Source organism: Ctenopharyngodon idella, chromosome 2, assembly GCF_019924925.1.
Source record: "Ctenopharyngodon idella isolate HZGC_01 chromosome 2, HZGC01, whole genome shotgun sequence".
NCBI classification, from domain to species: Eukaryota; Metazoa; Chordata; class Actinopteri; order Cypriniformes; family Xenocyprididae; genus Ctenopharyngodon; species Ctenopharyngodon idella.
Genome location: NC_067221.1, coordinates 10480595 through 10499854, shown reverse-complemented (window position 1 = coordinate 10499854; position 19260 = coordinate 10480595). Strand labels below are relative to the sequence as shown.

At 37.7% G+C, this 19260-nt stretch overlaps 1 protein-coding gene across 3 annotated transcripts in view; it reads left to right on the top strand.

Annotated features, from left to right (window-relative positions):
- Positions 1-19260, top strand: part of si:ch211-106h4.4 (MAM and LDL-receptor class A domain-containing protein 1) — a 31071-nt gene that overhangs the window by 8479 nt on the left and 3332 nt on the right. Inside the window, exons 11-45 of one of the 3 annotated variants that reach the window (XM_051881639.1) lie at positions 1272-1362; positions 1519-1659; positions 2164-2289; positions 4107-4234; positions 4315-4483; positions 4920-5039; positions 5120-5277; positions 6276-6371; positions 6467-6557; positions 6633-6755; positions 6844-6946; positions 7064-7214; positions 8469-8694; positions 8845-8971; positions 9070-9199; positions 9297-9375; positions 9493-9657; positions 10823-10948; positions 11677-11892; positions 12024-12143; positions 12928-13080; positions 13373-13452; positions 13537-13707; positions 13799-13999; positions 14182-14290; positions 14469-14591; positions 14675-14771; positions 14923-15079; positions 15231-15327; positions 15729-15872; positions 15957-16144; positions 16243-16408; positions 17969-18190; positions 18283-18461; positions 18688-18916. In XM_051881639.1, the coding sequence (XP_051737599.1) occupies positions 1272-1362; positions 1519-1659; positions 2164-2289; positions 4107-4234; positions 4315-4483; positions 4920-5039; positions 5120-5277; positions 6276-6371; positions 6467-6557; positions 6633-6755; positions 6844-6946; positions 7064-7214; positions 8469-8694; positions 8845-8971; positions 9070-9199; positions 9297-9375; positions 9493-9657; positions 10823-10948; positions 11677-11892; positions 12024-12143; positions 12928-13080; positions 13373-13452; positions 13537-13707; positions 13799-13999; positions 14182-14290; positions 14469-14591; positions 14675-14771; positions 14923-15079; positions 15231-15327; positions 15729-15872; positions 15957-16144; positions 16243-16408; positions 17969-18190; positions 18283-18461; positions 18688-18916 (5002 nt within the window). The other 2 variants (XR_007927821.1, XM_051881652.1) reach the window with 2 other exon arrangements.

Sequence of the window (19260 nt, the reverse complement as noted above, 5' to 3'; positions counted from 1 at the left end):
GTCGTCTAGCCATCACAATTTGGCCCTTGTCAAACTCGCTCGAATCCTTACGCTTGCCCATTTTTCCTGCTTCTAAAGCCCGGGATACACTGCACGATTTTTGCAATCCTTTAAGATCATTACAAATCACACTGTGCGACATGGATCCAATTGAACTCGGGCACGACATGCATGTAAACTGTACGATGATGACACCTATTGACTCGTAGGCTACGATGCAAGTTTCTATAGAAGAATAAAACGTCATCAGCATGCGCTAGTGGTTAACAAAAATACCATGTTGAATCACACTTTGGCAGTTGTAATTTTTATGTGTGTTGAAAATAAAAAGGAAGCGGCGAAAGAAGAAGGGAAAAGAGCTTGAGGTAAGCAGTTTTAAGTTTTAGCGCCACATCGCTTTGATTTCATGTCGCATTTTTATTGGCTGGTCAGTAGACGTAGGTCGTAGCAGCAAACACACTGTGCGATGGTCATGCTGAATTTCTGACACTGTCAGAAAACTATCGTAGGCTATCTGTGGTCGCAAGACTGGGAAAACGGCTGTCTTTGAACCTCTCTCACTGTACGACATGGGACCACCGATTAAGAGCCACGATCACACAAATCGGCACGATTGTTTCACCATGGCAATCTTTCATCTGGAACAGCCAAAAATCGTGCAGTGTATCCCGGGCTTTACACATCAACTTTGAGGACAAAATGTTCACTTGCTGCCTAATATATCTCACCCACTAACAGGTGCCGTGATGAAGAGATAATCAGTGTTATTCACTTCACCTGTCAGTGGTCATAATGTTATGCCTGATCGGTGTCATTTTAAACATAGTTTTTGTAATTATTTTATTTATTTTGTAAAAATTGTCAGTACTCTTCTCTTATATAATTGCACATACCTTATGCTCATACTGCGAGGTTTTGGCCCATTGTGGATGGCGCAGCTTCTGATTATGTTCTTTGCTTGCTTTTAATAGCATGTGCAATATGAATGTGAAGAGTGTCACACACACTCATACAGCCATTTAAGTAGAGCCATAAACAGGTTCAGTGTCAGTACCTGTAAAATATTAACTGGGAACATTAAAGATAGTCAATATAATAATTTGGTAGGACGTACCAATAATGTTTATTGCCCAATAAATCTGACCTGCATATGCAGTGGTGTGCTGACAGGTATGCATTTATACCTTTGATTATGCAGGTGATATTAAAAATCACATTCATGTACACAATCTAGTTGTGTTTAAGCCTCTGGTTTACTGCTTGGATAACAGGTCATATTTGAAGCAGTGGTTGGAAATGAGCAGAAACATGATATTGCCATTGATGACCTAACAATCATAAATGACCCTTGCCCACCTCATGGTAAGTCCTTGTACTTCATAATCACAAGATTATTATTATTTCATTGCTGCCGACCAATGAAGTAATTCATTAACATCTATTCACCTCACAAAGCACTTAATATATTCAAAAACTGTTATACCATCTAAATGAAGCTGTGCACATGATTCTCTTCAGGGTTTTGTGATTTTGAGATGGATATGTGTGGATGGGTAAATACTCGTGTCAACAGCTCCAGTGTTGACTGGAGCTGGACCTCTGGAACCAGTACTGATTCATTTGCCCCCAAGGTCGACCACACCACAAACAGTGCCATGGGTAAATATCAACATATTACTTAATGCTGTATGTACACCAGGTAAAAGAGTTCTCCTTGTTATGTAATTATTGACTCTTGGAATCAAACCCATGGGCACAAGTGCAGCACAGGAAAGTAAATGGTACCCATTGGGTTGTAATGTTTGGAGTGCCACAATCATAAACCAGCCACTCTTATCTGGGACCAATCAAAAGTAAATCTGCATTTATTCTGATAAAAAAAGACAAAACTAACTGGGTTACAATGGAAACAGATTTACAACCCAGAGTGCAGAGTCAGTCACTGTTCACATTCATTACATCTATTTTAAATACAATGAAAATGAATAGTGACTGTCATTCTGCCCATCTTCTTTTATATACATCTGAAGAAATAAAGTCCTACAGGTTTGGAACAACATGAGGGTGAATAAATAATGACAGAATTGTCATTTTTGGGTGAACTATCTCTAGTGACTGCTAAGTAAACTGTGTTCTGAAATCCACTCATTCTTTTCTATCCAGGACATTACATGACATTTGACACAAGTAGCACATCAAATCAGATTGCTCATCTTGAGAGTGAGATGATGGAGACTGAATCTCAAGGATGTTTGGAGTTCTGGCTACACATGCATATGTGGATCTTTGGTGAGTATCTTCGTAGAGAACCTAAAGTGGGTTTTAGAATGATCTAAAACAGTGGTTTTCTACCAGGGGACAGGTGCCCACTAGGGGACCTCAACAAACTTCCAAGGATGACTTATAGTTGGCATGAAACAGAAGTTTTTTCTTACCTATAGTGACGTATATTTGAGTAAAACAGCTTCTCGAACAAGAAAAAATGTAGGACGGGACTTGATTTTTTTCCTTCGGGAATTGATTGGATTATTGGATCGTTGTGGTTTGCTATTGGTCAGTCTCATGTGAGTGACCGGTTGCCCCGCCCTCATACCAGTAAACACATCATCAGAGAAAAAAAAAGATTGGACGTTATTTTGATTAAAGATTATGAGGGCACAATTAAAAATTATAAAATAATGATGTGCACAGATAAATCATTTATAATAAATACTACAATATTCCATAAGAAAAACAAGAATTGCCCATTTAGATTTTTGTGGTGACTTTAAAAGTATTTCGTTTTTTTATTAGTTTTTAATTATTATTTATTAGTAATTATTAGTATATTAAAATAATCAAAATGTAATCCCAATTTAAAATGCTAATAAGCACTTTTATTTTCCCTTAATACTGTAACTATTGATTTTATTGAAGAACATACCGTTTTTGAAACTTCTGGAGTCACAAAATGAATAGGTTATATGCACGGTTACTTCCTGGTTGTCATTAAGCCAGCTTGGGCATTTCCGGTGAACTGTTAGCTGTTCATTCTGTACTCGCTGTACATCGACACAGAACCATCAATGGTTGACTTTTTAATGTTGTATTCATGTTTTAATGCAGTTATCACATTTACCTAATTTGCCAATAAACCAGTTTTATTGATTGCAATAAAGACAAAGCTATTGGGACCATTTAAAAACGGCGTGTCTGTAATTAGACACGCACACGTATTTTTTCCCCCCAGCACTTCAAATGTTATTTTTAATGTGATGACCACAAACATTATTTGTTCATCCTTCTGAGAATGTCCCCATTGTAAAACCGAACGTTTAAAAATGTAGGAAATTCAACATTTGATAGAAAACACTTATTTAAAAATAAAAAAAAAGACAATAATTACCACTTTAACCAGCAGGTGGAAGCAGAGTAGAATTTATTTGCGCATATATCAGCCATTTCCTCTAATCGTTTTTCATTAAATATTAAACATTATAAAATAACTAGGTTTAAAAATACATTTTGTCAATGTGAAGTATGAAATACTGAAAAAATCTTAAGAAAAACAATAACTTTTCTTGTGAATGAATTACACAGAAAGCGAGCACCGCGCTCTCCCTTTGTAATCATAGCAGCTGTCAGTCAGTGCAGCACAAGATCAATGATTTCAGCACACTTGTAAAACACACACATTTTATTCAATTAATCTAACTAAAGTGCACAATAAATATTTAATTTTTTAAGCTTTTGATGGTCGAATTGAATTTAGCCGAGGAGGAACACTGAGATACGTCTTTATTTATATATTTATTATGCTGTCTTACGTTTGAATAACTAAATTAATGCTATGCCTGACTATTTAAGTGACTATATTCTGATTATAAACTAAGTATTACACTACTGATGCTCAACACACCAGCAAATGACATCTCACCGGAAGTATTGGAGCTGGCTTATATTATTGTGGAAGTTCTAAAGAACGCTCTGTGCATATAGCCCATTGCAATCAATTAATCGAATACATCAATTAGGATAGTAAGTGAGGTCTATTCCTACGACTAATTGAGGCAGTATAAACACCATGATCTTTTTTCCATTTATATATTTTGTGTTTTTTATTGTAGACAAGCTCACATTGGCAATTTATGTAAATGAGTCCGGTTCTCTACGCCGTCTGTGGAATCAAACTGGCGATCATCAGAATGTGTGGCACCATGTCACTGTAGACTACCAATCATCTGAACGACACCAGGTGAGAGGCTGATGAACAAAAACATGCCACACCATCAGATACTTGACAGTAGTTGACTTAAACTTCACTGTTCACTTCAGATTGTGTTTGAAGCTGTGCGCCGACTCTTCGACTCAGGAGTCATTGCTTTGGATGACATCTACATTAGGAGGAACACACGCTGCTCTGACCTGATTCCGACAACACCAGCACCCACAACCGAGCCCACCTCTCCACCCACGTCCTCCATGGACTGCAACTTTCAGGAGGGTAAGAGATGAATGAGCAAACCATAGATGTATGTGTATATGTATGTACAGTATATGTACAGCGGATATAAAAAGTCTAAACACCCCTGTTAAAACAGCTGGATTTTATGATAAAATTAAATAAAATAATAAAAATAATAATAAATTATAATTAGAACTTTTGCACTTTTAATGTAAAAATCCCAGAAAGCAACATAGTGTGGCCCAGATCCGGCCCACATCTGGTACATGTGGATTACACCTGGACCAGATGTGGGCCGGATCTGGGCCGACACTATGTTGCTGTCAGGGATTATAACCCATGCAATGCCACTGAAAACCAAAGTAACAGATTTCAGAGAAAAAGATAAAAAATCATTATGTCTATGGAAAGTTCCCCTGTGTGTGTTTGTGTGTGTGTTAGCTGTCTGCTAATTATTCTAGATGTTTGATTGCAGGGCTATGCGACTGGATCCAGGAGACAGATGATGGATTTGATTGGATCCACCAAGTGGGTGGAAAGGTGAATGAACCATGGCTAGGACCTTTATATGACCACACGTTAAAAAATGACAATGGTAAGATTCATTATTTTAACCTTTAGTGAGCAGAGCAGGTCAGTCTATAATATTTTGTCATACATCTTTTTTTCTTGCAGGGTTTTATCTCATTATAAATATGTCTGGAGAACATGAAACCAGTGAGACAGCAGTCATTTCAGTGCCGATGATAATTCAGAGCACTGATGTCTGCATTGGATTCTGGTACTACATGTTAGGACCATCTCTTGGAAACTTAGATCTGCTTATTGAGACGGTATGTGCAACATGGCATGTGTCATGCTTAGGCTTGTTTGGATGATGCATGCATAGCAGTTTTAACTTCTTGGATAAATATAGCATGAAAATGATATCTAAAGGGGCTGTATGTAATTTTTGACTGTACTAAAGCATAAAAATACCAAGTTTGCAGATATTCAGGAAACATGCTAAGTTCACATACTCGTTTCTCTAAAAAACAATACGACATCAGTTATTTTACTTTAAAATGTGTGTTCTGTGTCGGAATGTCTGTTTTTGTTTTGGTCTGCTAAAAAAGCCTCAGCATCCATAAAAAAAAATCTCTATGAATGGAAACATCAAAACCGGATAAATCAACCTGTCCTCAATCTGGCAACCCACATGTGCATTGAGTCTGAGGAGGAGGGGGCAGGGGAAACAATTCCCTCCAAAATGTTGAACTTGGACTGCAGTACCCATTTTAACCACTAGCTGTCAATATTACATACTGCACCTTAATGTAAATGTCTACCTTTTTTTAAAGGGGTCATGACTTGAGAAATAAATTTTTCTTTGAGAAGTCTATAAAACTATAAAAACATCCTGTAAGTTTAAGAACTCAAAACTTCCTTGTTAGTCCAAAAACAGCTCTGAAAGCTCTGAAAAAGACTCATTTCGGATTTTGTCAAATTATGATGTAATAGTACAACATAGTACCATCTCTGCAGAAGAAAATCAACGTCTACTGGGAACGTGGGGGCACCGCGATGCGACTTTCACTTTCACGATCAAAGGGGCAGGGGCTCAAGCCCAAACCCGCCAATCTTTAATGCGATGGGAGTACATCTAAATATAATGCTATAATTAACACTTTTCATGATTAGTTAATCTCGACAGCTGTAATAGTAAAAACGTAGTAAAAGTTTTCAAGAGAGTTCCACATGCAATGCTTATCTAATATGCAATGATGTTAGCCAATCATAGCACATAATTCTAAATTAAAAAAATTAAAAAAAATAGTATTGTTGGTTTCAGAAAACAATGGAAACCATCACATGGACAAGAAGAGGCTCTCAGACGTCTGAGTGGCTGAACGCACAAGTCTCCATTAGTACTGCAGACGTTGATCGAGTAAGGGCCCCTGACATGTTTTTTAAATCTCAATCCACATTTATGCATATTTACCAACAAAACAACAGGTACAGCATGACTATCACTTTGTACAGGTAAAGTTTTTAGGGAGCAGAACAGCAGGAGGCAGCGGCTTCATAGCCATTGATGACTTCAGAGTGACTGCAGGAGCCTGTGTGGAAAACAGTGAGTCATAGCATTCAAAGCATTTTCTCTAATTACCAGACATTCTCAGCTATTAAATTGATCTCTTTACCAAAGACCCATGTGGATTTGAGTCTCCCTTGCTGTGTGGCTTTGAACCCGATGTGACTGACAGCAATATCTGGCTCCGTGAGGATGGCAGCAGTGGCCGTACTGACCATACGTACAGAACTGAAACTGGTGAGTGAACAAGTGCTTTTGTTTTTTTTTTGTTTTTTTGTTTTTTGGGTAATGTAATGACCCATATCATGCGTTTGTCACATTACAGGCCATTTAATGGCTGTGCTTGGGTCCAATCTTCAGAAACCAGAGGTTTCAAATCTTCTGACACCAGAGTATAGCCCATCTACAGAGTCCTGCGTGCAGTTCTGGTATGCTTGTGCCTTTGAGCTAATAATCTTATATTGGTCCACAATGGATCCAGTTTTTGTATTTAAGCTCTGTCTTAACTCAGTTTAGAGTATTGTTTTGATAAACGCTGTTTGTAGGTATAGGCTGTCTGCAGGCTCAGGTGATTCGCTCTCAGTGCATGTTCTTCTGAATGGGGAGCTGGGTCCAGCTCTCTGGTCTCTGTCTGGAACGACTTCTGATAGTTGGGAGGTAGCAGAGGTCACTGTGTCATCTCCTTCCAAATTCAGAGTGAGTTTTTTTATTATTATTATCTTATTATCTAATATGTATTTCTTTGTAAAATGAAAATTGCCATCATTTACTCACCCCCATGTTGTTATCAAACTGTATGACTTTGCCTTCTGTGAAACACAAAAGGAGAAATGAAACCATAAGATAGCTGAGTGAGAGGCCACAATTTAAGTTGTTTTTCAGTGATCATCTTGTCCACTGAGTAGGAATTTGTGAATGAATCGTTCTTTTGCGTCAGAGCTTTTCGATGAATCAGTTTATTCAGTTCACAGAACTGGTCTGGTGATTCATCACTGTTTCTCTCCTGTTTAGTTTTGGCTGAACCATTTCTTTAAAGGGTTAGTTCACCCAAAAATGAAAATTCTGTCATTAATTACTCACTCTCATGTCGTTCCAAATATTCAGAACACAAATTAAGATATTTTTGACAAAATACGATGGCTCAGTGAGGCCTCCATTGACAGCAAGTTAATTTACGCTTTCAATGCTCAGAAAGGTACTAAAGACATATTTAAAACAGTTCATGTGACTACAGTGGTTTAACTTTAATGTTATGAAGCGACACAAATACTTTTTGTGTGCCAAAAAACAAAATAACTACTTTATTCAACAATATCTAGTGATGGGCGATTTCAAAACACTGCTTCATGAAGCTTCGAAGTTTTACGAATCTTTTGTTTCGAATCAGTGGTTCGGAGCACGTGTCAAACTGCCAAATTCAAGTGATTTCAGTAAACGAGGCTTCGTTACATCATAATTGTTTTGAAATTTCAATGGCTCATCACTGGGGGACGTGATTTTGGCAGTCACTTCATAACATTAAGGTTGAATCACTGTAGTCACATGAACTGTTATGTCATGTTATGTCAATATGTCTTTAGTAGCTTTCTGGGCATCTGAAAGTGTTAATTATCTTGCTGGCAAGCCATCGGATTTTATCAAAAATATCTTAATTTGTGTTCCAAAGATCTTACGGGTGTGGAACGACATGAGGGTGATTAATTATTGACAGAATTTCTGAGTGAACTAACCCTTTAAGGGTCATAAAGTTTTTATTTTACTTGATTCTTTCTCTCCTTCCTTTGGTAACATTCACTTGCTTTTTAAAAATATTATTTTGAAAGTAAGAAACAAAATCGCATAATACTTGCAGTTCCTGTGTTGTAGTATCCTCAAATATTAAAAAGAAGTATACTGTATGTTATTTGGTTTGTTTGGCTTTTAATCATGTAATTTTGCATTCGCACGCAGGTGGCGTTCAGAGCAGAGCTCAGTCCAAACTCTGAGTCATTTGTTCTTCTGGATGATGTCTCAGTTAAAACTGGAGCTTGTTCCCCAGCAGGAAGTTGTGATTTTGAGTCAGGGGAGTGTACATGGATAAATGTTGCTAATGGAGTCACAGATGAACATGACTGGATTCTTGCAGACGGTCACTACAGAGGTCCCCCTATCGATTACACTACTCACACTGCAGATGGTGAATACTAGAGGAAAAATAAGACTAACCTTCCCTGATCTCCTGTCATAGTTATGTTTGTGGATATTGCAAATATTTGACACAAATCAAATGAAATAGCAGAGCAGCTGATGAGACACAACACATGATAATCACTGTTTTTTTTTTCAGGCAAATTTCTGTTGAGCCAATCTCAGAGGAACAGCCAAGGCCAAAAAAGCAGTTCTTTGCTGACCTCTGAAAGGATCCGGCTGACCGGTGACTCCTGTTTTGAGTTCTGGTACCATATAAATGGAAGGTCTGTTCTTACTTGCTTTCTTCTTCTGCCCTCTTTTCCACTGTTTGACTGTCAGTTGTGATTAATGGAGTTTTTATTGTGCACTTTTCTATTGGCAGTGACCCTGGGATCCTTAGAGTGCTATTAGATTCAGAAGCAACAGACCAAGAACTGCTGTTTGAAACACGGGTCACTGGGAGCAACTGGGAAAATGTCTCCATCACTGTGTCTGAGACCAAACCCTTTCAGGTGTGAAATACCTATCTATTTGGTAAACTTTCACCATTATACTGTATCCATTTGTGTGTAATTAAGTCATATAACCTGTGTAAACCTGGTATATCAGATTCACATAGAGGCTCAAACAGGCAGTGAAGGATACATCGCAGTGGATGATATTAGATTGACAAATGAGCCATGTAAAGGTAATATAGCTTTCTAGTCAGTGAAAAAAAAAAGTTTTGAATGAATGATGTAGCTGATGAGGCATTATTTGAGGGATGTTTGCTGTCAGTGTCTTTTTTTTATTGACTTACATTCAGACATCACCGTGGAAAGTGGAGTGTTTGTTGGGTGCGACTTTGAGACAGACACTTGTGAATGGAAAGATATCAGTGTTGGGCAGTTTGTTTGGGAGCGGGACCAGAATGGTACAACCTCCGCCAACACTGGCCCATCAGTGGACCACACTACTGGCACAGAGCTGGGTAAAATATTTTAGAGAACAACTAACCTGGAATAAAACTATGACTTTGGGTTTTCTTTCCGTGTACTATATATGTACACTACTGTTCAAAAGTTTGGGGTTGGTACAATTTTTTTTTTTTTTTTTATGTTTTTTTAAGGAAGTCTCATCAAGGCTGCATTTATTTGATTTAAATACAGTTAAAACTAATATTTTAAAATATTATGGAATATTTTAAAATATTAAGAAAATTTAAAATAATTTCTTTCTATTTTAATATATTGTAAAATATAATTTATTCCCGTGATGCAAAGTTGAATTTTCAGCATCATTACTCCAGTCTTCAGTGTCACATGATCTTTCAGAAATCATTCCAATATTCTGATTTAGTGATCAAGAAATGTTTCTTATAAATATCAATGTTGAAAACAGTACATTATTAGTTTTACAGTTAACAGTTGATATAAACTGCTTATTATTTTTGTAGAAATGGTAATGCAGTTTTTCTTCATGATTCTTTGCTGAATAGAAAGTTAAAAAGAACAGCATTTATTTGAAATAGAAACCTTTCATAACATTATAAATGTCTTTACCTTCACTTTTAAACAATTTAATGCAACCTTGCTGAATAAATTTAATGCAACCTTGCTGAATATTTCTTTTAAAAAGAAAAAAAAAAAATACTGACCACAAACTTTATATTAATATTTTAATGAATCTGTTGACCTGGTTTTAATTAAAAAAAAAAAGCACTTAATCAAAAAATAAAGGAAAATCATCAAAAAAAATTACATTTTAATATTGTTTATTGTAAATGCAAATAATATTTAGCTTTGAGATGACATTGAATCATAACATGAATGGAGTTGAATCTGACTGCAACAAAATGAACTGGAATAAATTAAATTATAATAGACACTCTTATAGTACAGCTTAATAAAAAGAAGAAAAACAACTGTGCATGTACGTACATATGGCTATACGGAATAATTTTAGACCATGTGACTTGCCGCACGGGGATTTCAAGGACCACATAATGACGTAAAAAGAGTTGCTGAATCCTTTTTTTTAAAACAGTTCTGGAAACAAACTATAAGTCAGAATTCCCATGACTAATATATAATGCAAAAACAAAATGCTATGAGTGTAATATATATATATAATATAAAAACATGTATTTGTCGTAGGCTGGTACATGGCAGTAGAAGCCAGTCATGGTGACCAGAACAGCTATGCTGCTCTACAGAGTCCTGCCATGAAAGAGGCCAGCAATGAGTGTCTGCTTGAATTCTACTACCACATGTTTGGAGAGGGTAAGACTAGATGTCTTTATGTGTTAAATTACTTAAGCTCAGGGCTTGACATTAACTTTTTTGCTCAACAGCCACTGTGGCTAGTGGTTTTTCCAAAGTTACTAGCCACTCAGCATTTTCACTGGCCACAATTTTGCTGTTGGGAAATGACATTTTATATGATTAAAGTTGACTTTGGCATGCTAAAATTACTTGATTTTGAGTCATTTTACTTGATTAGCTAGATATAAAACACTTTCAAATGCAGATTGACCACCTAAATCAAGACTAGGCCTACATGGTATATCAGCTGGTATGTACGGGTGGGCAAGGGGTGAGTAATATGACCATAATATGATAAATTTTATAATTGTATAAGTTATTTTTGTTATAAAAAGAACAAAGAAGCAAATTAGCAAATTACAAATACAATAGTAAATTAAATAGCCTAAACTCTTTTTTTCAGATACAGTAGGTTTATTTAACATTTATTTAACATCTTTTGTTGTTTGATTAACATTAATGACAGACAGGTATTTAATTGGGCTGCTGAATGCATACGTAATATACTGACATATCCAGTTTTTACCTTTTGTGCTACGACGAGCTTGGCCCGCCAAAGTGGCTAGTGGGAGTGGCTGTCTTACCCGCCAGAGCTGAAATCGGATTGGCGGGTGTTAATGTCAAGCCCTGCTTCAGGTAATAATAAAAGATTTATACTGTAGTTCATACAATCTTGTCTTTGCCAGGCATTGGGGAACTAAAAGTGTTCCTTCAAGAAGGTCCAAGGAGGACACCCTTGTGGTGGATGTCTGGTAACCACGGAGATGAGTGGCATCGGGCGGAGTTGAGTGTGGCTCGCACCCACCAGGTTTTCACTCTCCTCTTTGAAGCTACCAGAACCTTCAGCGAGCTTGGGGATATTGCTATAGATGACATCACCTTCTTCAACTGCACTCTCCCAGGCAGGTTACAAACACATCAACTTATTTGTACTGATAAGTCCATTTTAAAGCACTCAGGTCGCTTTAACCTTTAACACAGCATCATGTAATGGGCCAAGTCATTAGTCCATCATGCATTATTTCTCCTTCAGAGCCTCATGAATCTTGTCAAGAGGGCATGTTCACATGTTCCAACCGTGTGTGTGTGGAGCCGAACAGAGTATGTGACTACAGCGATGACTGCGGTGATGGCACTGATGAAGAGCTCTGTGGTATGACTTTCTGTTTATACTATCAAAACCGTGGTTTTGTCAGAGCCTCATAGTGTCAAAGTTTAAAAGGGTTAGTTCACCCAAAAATGAAGTTTTTGTCATTAATTACTCAACCTCATGTCATTCCACACCGTTAGACCTTTGTTCATCTTCGGAACACAAATTAAGATATTTTGATGAAATCTGAGAGGTTTTTTTTTGTTCTCCATTGAAAGCAACAAAATTACCGTCCTTCAAGGTCCAGAAAAGTAGTAAAAACATCGTTAAAATAGTCAACGTGACTACAGTGGTTTAACCTTAATATTACGAAGCAACAAGAATACTTGTGCGCAAAAACAAAACAAAAATAACGACTTCATTCAACGAATTTCATTTTGTTCTCTCCGGCCAATACTGAGCCCGCGTTTGGACGCAAACACAACGTAAATAGCGTAGCAGAATGACAGGGGAGAGATGAATTTGTTTATGTATAATATTAAGATTGAACCACTGTAGTCACGTTGACTATTTTAACAATGTTTTTATTACTTTTCTGGACCTTGAATGATGGCAATTTTGTTGCTTTCATAGAGGATAAAAAACCTCTCAGATTTAATCAAAATATCTTAATTTGTGTTCCAAAGATGAACGAAGGTCTTATGGGTGTGGAGCGACATGAGGGTGAGTAATTAATGACAGAAATTTAATTTTTGGGTGAACTAACCCTTTAAAGGCACTGATGAACTCCACAGGACAGTTACATTGATTGAGGAACTATAAAAACTCTTGCCTTTTGTCGGTCTAGATGTAAAGGGCTATAAGCATCGCTGCAGTTTCGAGCAGGGCATGTGCTCGTGGGAAAACAGTGACTTGGAAGCTGGCTGGATTTTGCAGAAGGGAGAACAAGCCTGGCCCAAGCATGGACCACCAAGAGACCACACCCGTAACACTGCAGCAGGTACTCCAAAACTTCCACAAAATAAAGCACAAACACTAACATTTATGTCACTTCGGTCAAGGATGCATTAAACTGATCAAAAGTGACAGTAAAGGCATTTACAGTGCAATTTTAAATCAATGCTGTTCTTTTGATCTTTCTACTTATCAAAGAATCCTGATTAAAAATTGTATCATGGTTTCCACAAAAATATTAAGCAGCAGAACTGTTTTCAACATTGCAAACAATATGTTTCTTGAGCACCAAATCAGCATATTAGAATGATTACTGAAGGACATGTGGCATGTTCCAGGTCATTACATTACTCCAGCACATGAGATCCAGACAGCAGAGATCATCTCCAGAACCCTGCTGCCCAGCTCTGATTGCACCGTGAGTCATTGTGCAGTCATGTGTCTATCAAACAATGTAATGCAAAGTCTCTTTCATATGTGCTGATGCACCTTGTTCTTGCAGGTGAGGTTCTACCACTACTCTCACGGTGACAGCACTAATTCCAGGCTAGTCGTCACACTGAGGATGCTTCGTAATGGAGATGATGACAAAATACTTTGGGACAAGACTGTGACGCAGAGCTTCCTCTGGCACAGAGCAGAAGTTACATTTTCTACCTCAGTTAAGAGCAAGGTCAGTATACGTGTCATTTACATCATTTCAGGCCTTAAATACTATATAAGTGATACAAAATAAAGAAAACTGGCTCTGCTTTATTTTTTAGATTGTTTTCCAGTATGTGGGAAACGGTGAGACTCAAGCATCGCAAACAGCGGTGGATGATATTTCCTTCTCTGTGACATGTGTTCATGATCCTGACAACAGTGAGCTGCCAGTCACACCCGAGCCAACAATGACACCAGCTACAGCAACTACAACAATGACTGATGCTCCTTCGGCTTCAACAACAGTCAACCCTTGTAAGGTCAGGACGTTTCAGCTGTAACTGTGTATATTGCATACACTGACTATACTATTGTATGTACAAAGATGAAGAGTGAATATTTGCCATACTCTCATTTTTTGCTGCTATTTTCATTTTTGAGAGAAATCACTGTGAAAGCTGTATCTTTTTGGTAATAAACTGACATGGTTTGTCAAACTCAGGAGAATGAATTTCACTGCTGGCGGTCAGATGGTGTAACATGCATTGCAGCTGGTGCTCAGTGTAATTATGTCCTAGACTGCCCTCTAGGGGAAGATGAAGAAACCTGCGGTGAGTCCTTTTCTTGCTATTTTCTTTCTTTGGGAAGAATAAATATAAAAAGTAAAATATAATTGTCAAAATTCTAAAAAAAATATCTATCTATCTATCTATCTGTCTATCTATCTATCTATCTATCTATCTATCTATCTATCTATCTATCTGTCTGTCTGTCTGTCTGTCTGTCTAGGTCCATGTAATTTTGAGAATGGACAGTGCCAATGGAGTGATATAAGTGTAGGTCCCAACAAGTGGCAGAGGGTAAAGGCCACAGACAGCACAGACCTGCCCACTGACCACACCACTGGAACAGGTAATTCAATGCTAGAACAATCCATGACAATAACATATCAAGGTAAATATAATTCATCTTTTTTACCCTTTACCTCTCCTCAGGACACTATATGCAGACATTTATCATGGATCCATCTAAGAACGAGGCTGTGTTTCAGAGCCCATCCCTGCCTATCAGCTCTGCATACTGTCAGATTCTGTGAGTTCACTCATATTTATGTTGTGCAAAACAGACCCACTTTAATGTGGAGAAAGTTAAAGGGATGTTTTTGTGAAACAGACAAATACCATTACGCAACACTAGCCATGTTCCTTGTACCCAATTGTCTTTTCCATCTCTTGCGCACTAGGTTTCACTTCCACATAGGTGCAGGAAGTGCAGGCAATCTTAGCGTGATCCTACAGAGGGGAGATGACAGGAAGCTGCTCTGGACACGATCCAGCAGCACTTCAACTGAGTGGGTCCCAGAACACTTACCACTGGGCAAACAAGACCAGACTTACAGGGTATGTCACAGTGAATGTGTATGGGACGCAATCACGCACCTATTATGATCTTTAGGGATTAATTCTCTAGGATTCATGGCTCAAATTATACATTTATTCAGGCACGTGTTCTGCATGATTATGCACATATTTTCTTTGTTTCCCATTTAAGATCATTTTTAGCAGCCAGACTTCACTCACTACATCTCAGACCACTGCCCTGGATGATGTCTCCTTCCACAACTGTGAGCAGGACTATAAACCTCCAGGTGGGGAAGCTGCTGAGAAGTTAGTTGAGATGGAAATGTGTATAGGGCCAGAGGCAAATCTGAACTGCATAATGATCTTGTTTCTATATTATTCTATATAATGCAAGCTTATCCTATTTTACCTGGCCATGGCATTAGTCTAGAAATTATTAAAGTGAAATATTGTGACTATTTATGTACACTACCATTTAAAAGTTTGGGGTTGGTCAGATTTTTTTTAAATCATTTTGCTCATCAAGGCTGCATTTATTTGATCAAAAATATAGTAAAAACACTAATATTGTGAAATGCTACTTCAATTTAAAATAATTTTGAGAAAATTATTTTAAAACTTGAGAAAGTTTTGCTCAGTGACCTGAGCCCACATTATGAGATCATGTCTCACTTCTCCTGTACTCCAGACTTTTCCTTGGCCACATGCTCCTTTGAGAAGGACTTGTGTGGGTGGATCCAGGGAGCTGCAGAGGACCTAGACTGGGAGAGATGGAGCGGACCTACTGAGACCCCAAATACAGGTCCTTCAGGTGACCACACCAGTGGAAAGGGTGAGCCGACAACAATTTCCACCTTATTAGTGTCAGCTCAATCATTATATATGTCCTAATTGTGTGTCTTTTGTTATTTTACAGGGTATTATTTGTACATCAACAGCTCAAATCATGCTAGAACTGGGGATATGGCTCATTTGAAGTCTCCTCTGTCGCCCCCCACTGAACCTGATGGGTATTGCTTCACGTTCTGGTATCACATGTTTGGAGCAACAGTGGGATCATTAAGAATGTCTATATATGACATTTCATCCAACCACATCACATTAGTAAGACTCACAAGAATAATATTTTCATGGGATTTTCTAATGTCACATGTAAGAAATGCTATACTTACTCCAAAAAATGTTTTTGTCTAAAACTGTAGATGTGGCAAAGGAAGGGGTCTCAGAGGAATGAATGGCAGTTGGCTCAGAGTCATGTGAAACTGACAAAAGTTCATCAGATATTAATTGAGGCTTCAGTTGGAGGACTGTCTGGGCACATTGCTATAGATGATTTATCTGTCACTAAAGGTGCCTGTGCTCCCACAGGTAATTAATAACGTAGCTTAGTATTTGGTCTGTTGTTTTTCACATTGCCCTGCTGAAATGTCCTCCATGCTTACTAGAGCACCACAAGCATTTGGCACAACTGTAACATAATGTTGTATTCGTCCATCTAGATGCTGTCTTCAGTATCAAACTTTAACTGTCAGCTTAGTGACAAATTTTATGCATTTGATTTATGTCAAAGGCAATTTGATTAAATATACCATACAAAAATGTGAACCTGGAGATGGGTGATTTGATTTAGGGGATCTTGACCATAAAACTTTATTGTATAACATTTGTATGAAAATTCTTTATATAATAAGGTTTGATGAGTAGTAATTTAAAACTCATATTTTTAACATTTACAGTTAATGAAATTTTTATAAAGATGCATGACATATTGGTACCATTTTCATTATCAGCAGATATTAGAGATTTTTTTAATTTATCAGTAACAGCCAAAATTTAATATTTAATCACGCATACTAGTTTCACCCATTTTTACATTTATATTGCCTTTGCCGTCATCTACCGATCACTTAAAGTTAATATTTAAAAAAAATATATAAAAAGTAGTTGACAGGGTTAGTTAACCCAAAAATGAAATTTCTGTCATTAATTACTCACCCTCATGTCGTTCCAAACCTGTAAGACCTTCGTTCATCTTCGGAAAGCACATTTTAAGATATTTTTGATGAAATCCGAGAGCTTTCTGACACTGCCATAGACAGCAATTTAATTACCATTTTCAAGGTCCAGAAAGATAGTAAAGACATCGTTAAAATAGTCCACATGACTGCAGTGGTTCAACCTTAATGTTATGAAGCGATGAGAACACTTTTTGTGTGCAAAAACAAAACAAAAATAATGACTTTATTCAACAAATTTGTCTCTTCCCTGTCATTCTCTTACGCTGTTTACATTCAGCGCTTCCAGGTTCTATGTCAGAACGGCGACTCAGTATTGGCCGATGCTGTTCACGTGAGCAGCACAACGTATTCGTGTGATGCTTATGCAGGAGCTGGCCAATAATGAGCTGGCGTTCTGACGTAGAACCTGGAAGAACTTTTCTGGACCTTGAACGTGGTAATTAATTTGCTGTCTATGGAGCAGTCAGAGAGCTTTCAGATTTCATCAAAAATATCTTAATTTGTGTTCTGAAGATGAACAAAGGTCTTACGGGTTTGGAACGACATGAGGGTGAGTAATAAATGACAGAATTTTCATTTTTGGGTGAACTAACCCTTTAATATATAAATATAATATATAAAAATATTTTAATAACGCTGTTAAATGTAATCTTTAGCAATTCTCAAATTGAATATCTATTCTACATATTGTACATTATAATGTTGTGATGCCTAAACTCACTTGTAGAATTAAAAAAAAAAAATTTGATTTTAGTTTTTAGTGGGGGGTTTTTTTAGACAAAAAAAATTTAATATAATCTAATAAAAAACATTGGACAGAAGTTTAATATCAGCTCATCTTTACATTTTTATAAATGAAATATTTTATAAATTAATGTTTATGAATATCACCTGCCCATATTTGTTTCAGAGGGTATTTGTGACTTTGAAGAGGGGGATTGTGGCTGGATACAACAGGCCGACGATGACCTGGACTGGATCCGAGTGTCAGGAAATAATGTAAAATCTAAATCTATACCTGGTTTCGACCATACAACCAACACAGCAAATGGATCCTACTTTTATATGGAAAGAGCGCCTACCCATGTGCAAGGACATCGTGCAATAATGACATCTCCTCTGTATCAAACAGGTGAGAGACAATTGTGTATCTTTCTGTTAACTGTGATATATGTAAACTATTAACTTCAGAGTAGAAATGAGAAGACATGATCTTCATTCCAGGTGATGCCAAGTGTCTCCAGCTATGGTATTACATGGAGGGACAAGGCACTGGGACCCTAAATGTGTATCAGCAGTTCTCAGACAAAGATCAGCCCCTGCTGGAGACCAAGTCTGGAGAGCAGGGAGGACTGTGGAGGTTTGCCCAGACCCCTCTAACCCTCTCAGGGTCAAACTACAGAGTGAGTCCTTGAGTCAGCATTGTATCTGGTGAATTACAATCACATATTTTAGCAAATAATGGCCTTAAAACCCTGCCACAAGTTATACACAGTGGCTGTCACTGGTTGGTACAGTGATCACGGATCATAAGCAGTACAAATCTGTTCATTAAACTACACTCTGTACCCTTGAGTTTAATGATGTGGAACTGCAGGAGTGCCCTCATTAATACAGCTGTCTTTTCAGATTGTGGTGGAGGGGATTGCGGGCCAGACTGAACAGGGAGTCATAGCGCTTGATGATGTTCAGGTTTCAAACTATCCCTGCACTCCTTCAGGACACTGTGACTTTGAGGCAAACTTCTGCAGCTGGATGAATCTGATGGAGGTGGATGATGCAGACTGGCTCAGAGCCCAGGCAGGCACTGGAAATCACACACGACCCAGTGTGGACCACACCACCAACACTTCCACAGGTGAGCTTGCGTACTCTTTGTATAGGGCGTGCATTACTGACCGTACATTTTACAAAATAAGGTATTTCTCAATGATGCTCACGATCTGTTGCGCACCAAATCCTCCGACATCGTCTTGTCAGTCATCTCTCCTTACTCTCTTCACGTGATAAGTTAAATCTGATGTAATGTAATGTAACTGACTACCGCAGCAAGCATAGAATGCATTATTCATTTTCCGTGCCTTTACGAATTCGGAATAAGTCACATCCTAAACTGTGACCCTGTGTACTTGTTGTATCAAGATAGTGATGAAATCAGACACTTCATTTAAAAAATGATCACAAGTGGTCACATTTTCATTT